The sequence below is a fragment of the Melospiza georgiana genome, chromosome 16 (assembly GCF_028018845.1).
Source record: "Melospiza georgiana isolate bMelGeo1 chromosome 16, bMelGeo1.pri, whole genome shotgun sequence".
NCBI lineage: Eukaryota > Metazoa > Chordata > Aves > Passeriformes > Passerellidae > Melospiza > Melospiza georgiana.
Window position 1 is genome coordinate 9,266,718 of NC_080445.1, and position 12,258 is coordinate 9,278,975.

Below are 12,258 nucleotides of genomic sequence, written 5' to 3' on the forward strand. Positions count from 1 at the left end.
ATATAACTTTGAACATTAAAACAAAAATAAATTTTAACTCTAGTTTAAGCTAATAATGAACAATTATTACATTAAAGCAATTATAAAATCCCCAACTGAACAAGGAAGCCTATTAGGGGATCAACTGCTCCTGGTTTCAGTGCATGACATTAAATATAATGACTGCAAATGCTGACATTTTTCTGAGTGCCAGCCACACAGGTGCCCACAGAACAACCTAATTCATGGCATTTACTGCTCCATGTTCTGCTGTGAAAATAAGTATTATCCTTCACTTAAGCTCAACTCTGCTCTTATCCTTGCTCATCTCCCAGCAACACAGAGCTGTCACAGCAAGCACAGGCCGCCACGGCCTTTGGGTCTGTGCTACTGATGAAATCATCACAAACAGAAAAAACCCTCTATGCTACAGTACCAAAACCAAACTTAATTTAAAAAACTTCATGAAAAGATCCAGTACTTGTACTAGATTTTTAGTACTGTCTCCAGTACTTGTATCATAAATGTAAGATCTGAGAAAATTGTGTAGCTAATTACATCTCCAAGGTTTTAATATTCAGAGATATCGATCTGCTAATCAGATTTCTAAATTCAACTGTAGACTAGACTAGGGAACATGGTCTAAAACACAAATAAATGTGTACTTCCTGAAGATTAAGCATTTGCTTCTGGTTTCTCTGCAATATGAGCCTGTTGGACTTGTGTGGAGATCTCTGATGCTTCCCTACTCTGGGCTGATTAGAGCAAATGTAATTTCACAGTAAGCTGTTTGAGGCTTTGAACGCTCCATTAGGTTTTACTAGAATCAGATAATTGCTACAAAATGTTTATTTATGCAACCACAGTGGCATTTCTTTAAACCCTTATTATTAGATATTTAACAACTAATGTGCTGCTTACCCAAATCCTTAGCCATTATTAATTAACATTGGTGTAAGACTTTGGAGAAGAAAATAGCCAAGAATTATTTTGGTTTGGATTCCATCCTTCCAAGCATATCAGAGTTAGGTTACAACAGCAGAAGAAACAGAGGCAGTGAGTTTAGTTAGATTACACTACCTTGTGGTCAGGAAACTAGGTCACACCTGAACACTGCCCTATCGATCAGGCAGTAACATATTAATAGAAATGTTACCTTGCACTCAAACAAATACAACCTTTACCTTATACCCTGACTCAGTATAAACATTTGAAAGCCTCTGCTTCTGCCTTGCACCTAAAAAGTCAATCTGTGTCTTTTCTACTTCATGCTCTATTACAATTCTCCCCGACAAATATTCAGGAATTGGGATTTAGCTGACAATTTTGCTGAAACTGCAAGTGACACTGGAATACAGCTGCCTCCTCCCCAGCTGTGCCACGCTGCTGGGAGCTAAAAAAATACACAAACTTGCCTTTGTTAGTCAACCAAGCAGACAGTTCAAAAAGCAAAAAAGGTAAATATAGTAAAGGTGAAATGCTTACAGCCATTTTTAAAGGTGGAGCCTATTTTAAGACACAATTTTTTGACCTGCTCATATGCCTTCTATATGGACAAATCAAACATCAGCATTCATGCTCTTGCCTTCTAGATGAGAAAGGAACTTTTTTGAGAATTACTATAATTTTAGTTAAAATTAAAACTTGACAAAATATCTCCTTATATACATGCCTCACTTAAGGGCTAGCAGTGCAGCCTAATTTTATCTGGCCAAATTTAAAAAATATATTAATTATCCTTTGTTTAAGCAAAATTGGTTATTTAATGGTAGTTTAAAAGCAGTATTAAAAGCAGTTCACAGGTTTTTCCCTTTGTGGAATGTCTTACCAAATCACTGTATATAGCATTAAGAACTTGAATTGGACCTGACATTTCTCTGTAATTTATTCAGTTCACAAATGTATAAATGGCAGCTTGTGCATTTGCATGCAGATTTCAGCAGTACACTCCTCTCTCATGCTGTGTGCAAAACCCACCAGCAGCAGATCTCCAGCTCCCAGCACCTCGTCCCTGTAGTGTGTGACACAACGAGCACGAGTGCAGCACCTGCCTGGCCAAGGACAGCCCAGCTGCAAAGCAGCTGCAAATGCACAGCTCTGCACAGCAAAGGCCTGGGCAATACTCCTAACAAGGAAGAACACACGTGGCCAAATGATTGTGGACTTTATCAAGTGTGATAAAACTGGACATTTCCTCAATGCTCCTTTTTAGTAGATCCTGGACTAAAAGACAGGTAAGACTTCCTGGGACCTACCAACTTCAGCTCTTACACAATCAAAGTATTCACTGACCTTTCCTGACCAGCCCAATATGGTTTTTTAACTAAGAGAATTTAGAACATTCACAAATAGGTTTTAAACAATAATGCTTTGACTAGGAACATTTGCTATGGTGTGTACTTTCCCCAGTCTAAAAAATTAGGCAAATTAAAGATATTTTTTTAGAGGTGCTTGCAATTATACGCTGCAGCCTGTGTCTCAAGATTTATTGTCTATAAAAATTACATTTTTGGAGGGAGTCAAGTTAAGGCACTCCATATTTGACAGAGAGACAAATATTTTGGACCATGGCAATTGCACATCCAATTTGGGCATGGGAAAGAAGCTCAAGCTAATGCAGTTGTGATTCTCCCAGTAGAGAGGATGCCTTCAAATGCTACTGTGATTATAAACAGAAATGAAGCCATACCACTGTCTGGTCACCAGAACCATCAGTTCTGATGTTCCTCAGCTCTGCAGCTTGTCTATTCTGAATGTAAATAACTTCACTCTCCTCTGTGGACGTGTCACAGCTCATAAGAGGGACTAATTGTATAAAAGGCAGTATGCCCATCTCATCTCATATTCTGATAATCAAATTGTCAAGCAGGAGTCAAATGGAGAAGTACTGATTTGAAAAACTGTCACTTACTTGCTGTCTAAATAGGAACTCAGAATCCCAACATTTGGCACCTGTTTTAAAAATCTTGTTGCGCATCATTGCCTGTTTTATTATACGAAGAAACACTGCATGGGAGAGAGGATAGGGTATATAATTTTGAGGAGACATGCAGTTTCACTTTTCACATAAAGAACATACTGTTGCCCAAAATTGTAATTAGCTGAACTGAGCTGATGTGCCTTATTGAGACTTTATGGAGGAGTTAAGAGCGTTAGCGGAACGTGCGAATTCCTGGGGGAAAAGCAAACCAGTGATGCACACACAGACACAGAGCCCAGGCTGCAGGCAGGGGGAGCTGGCTGGCACCAGAGAGCCAGAAGAGCTGGGGCCCCTGCAAGCAGCAGCAGGACAGCCACACATCCTGGCTGTAGGCAGGGGCTCGATGCTTGAAGGACAGAAAGCAGGAGACAGACAGAGGAAGGTCACTGGGCAGGCAGAGCACCTGCATCTCCCGCAGTCCCACAGTGATTCTGACACTGACAATTCTCTCCCAAATTCATGACTGCTTTTTACAGGATGCCAGTCATGGAAGGTAAGTCTGTACCCTTCACCTGCACAAGGTGCTGCAGCTCTGGGGCCTTGCCTGGCTGTTTTTTCCCCATTACACAAAGTAATCTTCTGGCAGCTTTCAAGGCTGCAGTGCCTCAGTGACCACGAACATCAGCAATGAGCTGTGTAGAGTTGGGGCACCTCTGTTTTCAGCTTGTCTATTGTCAGGGCCTTTCCTGTCACCTCCTGTTTAAACTATTCACAGTAACAACACATGCCTGGGCTCACAGCCTGAAACACACATTAGATGGCTCAGAAAAACATGAAAATATGTAACAGACACAGTCCCGGAAGCTCTCACAATCCAAGTACAGCCTAACAAAGAGAGTGAGAGATACAGACAGCAAGCACACCAAGGAGCAATAAGAAAACATTACTAGATATGACTGCAGCTCTGTAAAGCTGATTGAAACAATCAGATGTTTTAGCTTGTTCAACTTAAAAAATATACATTTATAAAAGCACAAATGGTGAAATGTGTTCTAAATAATGATTTGAAAACCTTTAATTAAACAATTTAATAATATGAAACAAAGGTATCAAAAAAATAGAAAAATGTCACTACTTGGGCTTAATTGACAGAAAAGGCTGATGTGAGATTACAGCACTGCATGACCTGGGTAAGGAATGTGTATATTAAAGATTATTATACCTTCACATTAACTAAAATAATTAGCAAAGTGTTCACAGTGTATTTCAAGTGCCGTAATAGTAAATTCCAGTGATTTTGATTTCTTGTAATTAACATATACACACAAATGAATTTAAAACTGCAAGCATAAACATTACTTGCTCACTGATCCATTATCACACTGCTAACAGATCAAGCTGAATCAAGTTCTATCAGGTTTTTTGTGATTATACACATTATTAGACAAGTCTCGTTTCATTTAGTCTCTAAACAATGACATTTTATTACAGTCAGAGTTAAGTAAGTTTGAAAGAGACTTGCTGTCTTGTTCTTATAGCCATGTAGCCAGAACAATTAATGAAAAAAAATTAAACACCTGGACTAAATACATCAGATAAATAACTTTTCTGGCTAGAACTATCAAGTTACTGATAGCAGTAGCATCATTAAAAAAATGCAGTTAAACAATTTTCTCTGAAGGAATTCAGCCACTTAAAAATAGTTGCTGGATTCCCAGCTTCACAGTCAGTGTTTCTCAGTGGCTTCAGCAGGGTGACCTTGGCTGCCAACAGCTGAATTCTCTGCTGCTGTAACAAAAGGTGCTGAAATGATGATGCTGTTTCCTGGACACCAATCTACACTGGAGGTATGAGATGGAGAAGGAAGCACAATGTTCATGTTAAACTGGAACAGGAGGGACAAGAAAGAAGATGGGGGAGTTTGCCCCACGTTTGGAGGGCACTATTCTAATGAAACAAACACCAGCCTCATTGAACTTGAGTCAGGACTGGGGAAGAGCTCAGCCACTAAAGGTGGGATTTTGGCACAGACAACCCAAAAAGGGCAAAAGAATGGATTAAGTATCCTACGAGCAACTTGAAAAAGTCTCTAGATTGCCCTGGGACTTAAGGGATACGAACATCCCTGACACCTGCTGACAGCAATCCAGGGGATCTGGAAGCGAGGAGGGAGAGTGGGACAATCCCTGGACACAGACAGGCCAACCAGGGCCTGCTCTCTTACTGCTCACAAACACAGGAGTGCTGAGGGTGTGTTAATCCTGGCAGCCTTGGCTGCAGCAGCCTCCAAGGTGGAGTTCAAGACCCTGAGGGGAGCAGGAAAGGCAGAGAGCACATCTGTGGCCTCATGACAGCACCCTGGCTTATTCAGGGATCAGCCACAGGAATGTGTGAGGCTGTTCTGAAAGCAAGAGTTTGAGAGGGTTGACAGTGTTCATAGACAAGGTCCTACAAACACAAGAATGGTCCTTCTGGATACTCAGGGAAGGCAGAGGGAGAGAGAAAAATGTAGGAGAATGATCTAGCTAAATGAGGGACTCATGCCTGAGAACCAATGAAAAAAGGACATAAAAGGGAGTTGGAACCAAAAACATACTTGAAAGAAGGAATACTGAAAAAGTACCCAGGTATGCAGGGCTGCTGTAAGGAAAAGTGCTCTGAGGGCTGCAACTAGCAGAAGGCAGCAAAAGCTTCTACTGCTACTTTAGCAATAAAATAATAAAATACAGCCCACTGCTGTGTGAGGCAGTGACAAGCAGCAGGTACTCAGAGCTTCCCTTGCCTCCCTGCACTGAAACATTCTCCCAGAGTTAATGGAGCACAGGAAACATCAGGGATGGAATCAGCATCTCCTGTAAAGCTTCAACCCATGGGACTGATGGGATGAATCCAAGAGTACTGAGAGTGCTGGCTGATGTCACTGTGAGACACTGCTCTATAATCATCAAAGGGCTGTGGAGCTGGGATCTTGCAGTCTGGATGAGTGGAGAACAAGATGGGTGAGGAACTGGCTGCTGGACTGGAACTGGACTGCTGGGCTCCAGGTGTATTGGTAAAGGAACCACATGGGAAGTTTTCATAAAACCAAACAGAAGGTTCCAACTTGACATGAGAACAGTAACATTTTTAGAAATCAGTTCCCAGAGTTTTAGAAAAATGCAGTCAAATAAACACATAATCTGATCAATAATATTTTACAGATTACCATTTTTGTCATATTAGATCATATTATACTTAATGCACATAAATGCCTTCAGAAGGAAGTTCTTCATTGTCATGGTGTATCTAGATGTAAGCACAGAGTTCATAGAAATTATATTCAGTGAGATAGCTGCACTATAAGGTAACACTTAAAATTCTTGATGTGATTGTACCACAATATTAGTGTTACCAAGAATAGATATCCTATTCTGATTATGTAATCAAGAAAAACTTCTGGAAATAATATTCAGAGTACAAACTACTTTTAATCAGCAGCTAAATACCAAGATATGATTACTTCGTTGCTCTAATGACATCTGTAATGGATTCCAAGTGCTGTGCCTGATTGCTTCCCAGCTGATCAGGATTCTGCTCATCACTTCTAGCTGCTGGAATTCTGAGATTTCTTGGAGTTCCTGTGCAAAAGGCTTCAACACTGGTTCAGCTAAATGGCTACAGTGCATGCTTTAAAACAGTCCATCAAAAACTTTACCCTTAGTACTCCATGATAAAATGTTTTAAGAGAAGACAGGAAGATCTGTGTTGCCCACTCACTTTTTTACCAACAGGAATTGATTAAAAATCTGTATAACCTCCCTGTCCTTTTAGGCAACTAGTCCAAGACTGCTAATCCACAGATATCTGCACCACAGAGCAAGTCACTGTTATCTCTGCCATCAGTTTAGACAGAAAGACAAAGGGCTGTAAAACTGTCCTTTTATGTACAACTTAATGGTTAAATTGTACTTTTATGTTTATCAACACACAGCAGAGCAAGCCATTTGTACAAACACAAAGGCAATAATGAAGTAATTGTTCCAGCTGAATATTCTACAATTCCTTTTAATAGTGCATTTCCTTAACCACTTTATATAACTACATGATAACACAGGCTTGAAAACTATTAACATAATTTCAATCACCAAGAAATTATTAGAGAAGTTAAAATATGGTGGCTCAAGTGAGGTAATCATGGAATCATTGAATCATTTAGCCTGGAAAAGACCCTTAAGTTTACTGAGTAATGAACTGCTCTTTCTTGCAATTTCTTGGAAATTGCATGAGGCAGCTTCAAATATTTATACAAGGCACAGCACATCCATCACACAATGTAGGTGATCTCACCAGTACAATCCACTCAGTTTCTTTCACATGTCTATTAGCAAAATGAATAATGCTACTGTTTTGCAAAGCCCTGACAGGTTTGTATTTAAAACATTCCCAAGTCTGAGACATACACTGGCAAAAGGGACAATAATGACTACAGAGAACCATTGCTAGAAAAACAAAACCCAACCAAATACCAGCAGTACCACACACAAGATTTACTGTACCCAGCCATTCAGTGCCCAGTGGGAGTCAGAATATTGCTGGCTCTCTAGTTCACACCTAAACTCTACCAACAGAGAAGCCTTAGCATAATGTTCTTTGAAGTCAAAAGAGACAAAAGTACTCAGAACTTTGCACTGTTTTATGAGTATTTGAGAAATATCCAGGTAAACTGTTATCAAAAAGAAACCAACTTAGCCTCCTGGATTTTCTAAATTTTTAGAGTGAAAGATCCCTTTCAACAGGATGTATAACACTTACTATTTGTCCTGACTTTTCTTTCAAGAGATACTGAAACCAAAATATTTGCAACACCTACACAAATTAGAGGTCCTAATCAAAACATTTATTAAAACTCCGCTATAGGAAGATGATTCCAAAATTAATGGAAGCATGTAAGCCAATAAAACTTCACCATGGCATACTTTATGGTCAAGCTACTGAGGTGTTACACAGTAGATTCAATCAAGCTTAAATCTGTTGTTTTTTACACTTTCCCACTCTTTCAGCAAAACTGTGTTCCGATCAAAAGAAAGCCTACAAATACTGTCAATCAATTTGACAGCTAAAGTCTTAAAATTACCACTGTGGGACACTGCAGGAATTAGTGAAAGGTCTCCAACGTGCTCGGGGCCCTGCCGTGTGAGCAGGGGCTGGGAAGCAGCTCCTCAGGTGCAGGTGGAGTGTGAAGCAGAGCAGAGCACAAGGCACAGGATGTTTGCAGCTCCCTGGTGCATTGTGGTGCTGGCAGTGACAGAGCCAGGGCTGTCTGCAGCTCTGCTGCTTATCAGGGCTAACAAATGTGGGACACCGTGCTCAGTTCTGCTTTCCAGACCACTTCTCAGCAGGTAACACCACATCTAATTGCACTTCCCAGAAAAGTACTTCTCTTTCTTGTAACTCACCTTTCTGGATGGTTTTTTGTTCTTCCTCTCAGGGTACAAAGAAACACACTGAGCTCAGAGTCCCACAACCACAGGACAGAGTTGCTAGAGCTCAAACTCACTGACCTTTAGCATTTTAAAAATGTAAATATTTGAATCTATTAAGCACTAGAAATCTATAGAATTCTCTGAGCCTTACTCACTTTAGGTACCCAAAAAGCCACATTTAGTTTTTCCTATTTTCTTGGCATTAGTTTTCCCCAGTGGCTAGAGCCCCTCAAAGCAAGCAATTAATAAATGAATGTACAGATGTACAGCTGTAAGATGAATGCTACACAAAGTCAGATGAAAAAATCAGAATAATATCTCAAGAATCATCTACAAATCACAGCTTTTTTCCCCCAAAATACCAAAACAGGAACTAATACTAATGATACTTATGAAAGACTATTTTGAAGTCAAGTAAATTAGCCTTGTTGCCAATCTGAAGTATAAAAAAATAGAGTTATTACCTCCATTCTGCACTTTTAATTGACTTACCTGGCATTCCATGGACAAGGTCTCCACACAGCACAAAGAACTTGGGTTTAGGGTTTAGTTTGTTAACAGCCTGCACTGCTTGCTCTGTTAATTTAATTTCTTCTCCCCATTCATCATCTCCATTATTAGTGTCTCCCTGTGCCCAAGCTTTTATCAGTCCAAACTGAGGATCTGCTCCTTGGATGAAGTAGAAGGGCCCCTTCCATTGGTACTCAGCATCTAAGAAGAAAAAAAAGGAAAAAAAACAGTAGAGAGACTTAAAAGAGAATGAAAGCTTCCACACATAATTAAATTGATTGTTCTTCACCTCAGTAGGTTGACACTGCTTTAATTCAAGTACAGAATTCTGTACTCATTCATACAGGACAAATATAAAGGCAGAAGTACAAAATTTTCCTCTAATGTATAGTTGTAATAAAGGAAAGCATATTAATCTAATTACACCACATAGTAATTACAGACTGATTAGAAGAGAAGTATGTGAAGAAATCAGCAAGTAGTGCTGGAAATTACAAGACTACAACACAGCACAAGTGTGTAACATTAGATTTCAGTTGACTCTTTTAAGATTCCAATTATTGCTTCTTTAATTAGCAAGTTAAAATACACAGGTTTCACATTTCATGGTTCCAGTAGACTTTTTCTTAAATTATTAAGGAGTTGGATGCTTTTTTGTTCTCATAGTTTTAGAGAAATTTGGATGTAGCACATTCTTTGGAGTCAGAACTGAAGCCACTCAACAGGTCCAAGGTCAGCAAACACTACACCCAGCAGCACCAGAATCATCAGCAACAATGAAAATTAAACTTACTGCTGCCACAATTGTTCCCAAGACCTATGACAGAAAGGTGAGAACTCAGAAACAAGCTTCTATTGATAGAGTCAGTGTAGGCAGAGGGTAGGACAGAATCTGTACTGGTACCATTTTTTGAATACTTCTTTCTCCAGTATTGTAATACCAAGCACAACAAAGGGTGACACATAGGACTACAAGCCCATTTGGAAGAAAAAATTCTCAACATTGGGCAAATAAAACAAGAGTTGGCTACAAATTTAAAAGAAAAATTCGTAGCCTGTTTCTCATACTTATATCTGTAGCTGGAATTGAAGTACAAACACAAGTATACTGTGGTTTCCCCAGCTGTCTATATGCATTCATTTGCAACCTGAATATTTTAGTTTTGACAGCTCTATTTGGCTTAATACATTTACTGTTATTGGAGGTTTTTAAACAGCATTTAAACTGTTAAAAACTCACAGACTACATCCATCTCTAGTTGGATCTAAAAAGAAAATATACAAATGATTTAAAATTAAAATATAATCTGTAAATATACTCTCATATCATGTCAATCTGATCTGAAATCCATTTTGAGGCAAATGGTCTTCTGGTTTTCTAGCAACAGTAGAGAAGTTGCATGTTCAACACATGGATGTACTTTTGATTTCCTTCCACAAGCTCTAGAACTGAAGTTTCACACTTTGCAAGAAGGGGAGTGAGTTTCTTCCACGCAAGGTTAGCAAACTGAGTTCAGAATTCATCTCCTGCACCATGGATATGGATAGGCCAGAGTGAGGGAGGAGGAACGCAGGCAACCCCCGGAAGCTGCTTGTGATTGTCATCTGTTGCTATGGCACCAGATCCTTTTTCCAAATGAAAGCTTCTGCACTTTAGTTAAAGTAACATTTCATTTCTAAACAAAATTATTTATATACCAGAACCGACTTACTCTAAATAATAATCATGTATTTTATAGACAGAAACTTCTAGCCATTCATTGGCTTTTAATTCTGGAATAAAATTTACTCTTCAAGTTATACAACTGTTCAGAGAAGTGAAATGATCTATCTATCTATGAGTTTGCAGTATAGGCCTTATGGAACCAGTTGAATGCCAAAAATAATTTAGGTTTTTATTTTATGACTTGCAAGAAAAAATACAGTTGCCATAAAAGCAGCTTACGTGATAAAGGCAGTAAAGGCACTGTTTGTGCAGAGAAACCAAGTTACAGTTTTTATAGGTAGAAAGCTATAAGAAAAAAAATCAGATAAGGAAGCTTGCATCAGAAGCCCTTTATGACCTCTACAAAACGAAAATGAAAAAAGGAATGTTTGGAACAGGAACTTGGTTTGAAGGAGTGGCACAATTTATTCATTAAATGAGGACAAAAGAACAAAACTTTGAACAAGATGGCAGGACTACTACTACCTGTCCCTTTTCCAGCAACCTGACAGACAGTACTGATAAATCAATGCTGAGCAAAATCTACTTGCTTTGTATTGTTTAATCTGAAGTCAGTATTTTTACCATAGCAGCCTAAGTAAAATATAACTCCATTTATTTATTTTTACAGAGACTACTTAGAAAAAGAGCCAGCATTTATTTTCAGAGCCTGTGTTTCAAGTATGGACAGACTGTGTTATGCTGCCAGAGCCCAGCATGGTGCTGGTGGCCACAGGCAGCACCTGGAGCAGCCCTGGCTGGGTGCACAGGCAGCAGGGCTGGCCCAGCTCCCAGGGAACTTCACACAGAGCCCTGAACACACACAGGTCTGGCAGGGACACAATGCACTGGGAGGCAGCAGGTGGGAAAGGCAGACTAGGGGTTATTCTAATATATGTTTCAGGGATATTTTATTTTCCTGACTTATATTCATGCCAATACAGAAACTCTCTAGGTTTCAAGTACCTGAATGTTTCTAAGACTGTGCACAGATGCTCTGGTTTGAGTGGGTGAGTGATGGTCATGTGAGGCAAAGAGAGAGACTGATAAGATGAATTTCAAAAAGAAGTTCAGTACACAGACAGAATCAAGAAATGGCAGAAGAAAGGAGAAACAGAAGATGCAGGGGTGGAGGTGGTGAAGAGTGGGGAGAAAAGGAAGGAGATAGGAGGTGAAAAAAGAAAGGAACTGAAAATGATGCAAAGGTATGTGCTATATTCTCCTGTAGGAAAGAAAAAGATAAAATGAAGAAAGTGAAGCAGGGATATCAGAAGAGAGCCAGGAATCAGGGCTATATAAATAACATTTACTTAAAATGTTAGTTAACTGGTCTTAGTCAAATAATTCAGTCAATAGCAATTTCTGCGGTATTCAATAACTTATCAAATAGTTACAAAAATAACAGTAAGGCTGAAAAAATATTTTCTACCTTTGTCTTGTTATTTGATCACTCCAACCAGAAACATTAAAAACAAATAACCTTTGTACTTAAACCAAATACCATTAGCTTATTACTTATCAACTCACTGCTTTTGTTTCCCATGAAACAAAAGTATATGGGAACAAAATAATGTAAGGACATTGTTTAAACTTACAACTTAACTTTTTTCTTAAAATCAGAAATGTGCTTTAAGTACTTTAAATACAAAACCAGAATATCATGATTAGAGTTGTATAAGTAC

The 12,258-nt window shown here is 39.0% G+C and overlaps 1 protein-coding gene across 4 annotated transcripts in view; it reads right to left on the reverse strand.

Annotated features, from left to right (window-relative positions):
* CPPED1 (calcineurin like phosphoesterase domain containing 1) overlaps positions 1-12,258 on the reverse strand; it is a 57,884-nt gene that overhangs the window by 20,945 nt on the left and 24,681 nt on the right. For all 4 annotated transcript variants that reach the window (XM_058035249.1, XM_058035248.1, XM_058035250.1 and 1 more), the window contains one exon: positions 8,854-9,072. In XM_058035249.1, coding sequence (XP_057891232.1) covers positions 8,854-9,072 — 219 coding nt within the window. The remainder of the gene's footprint in view (positions 1-8,853; positions 9,073-12,258) is intronic.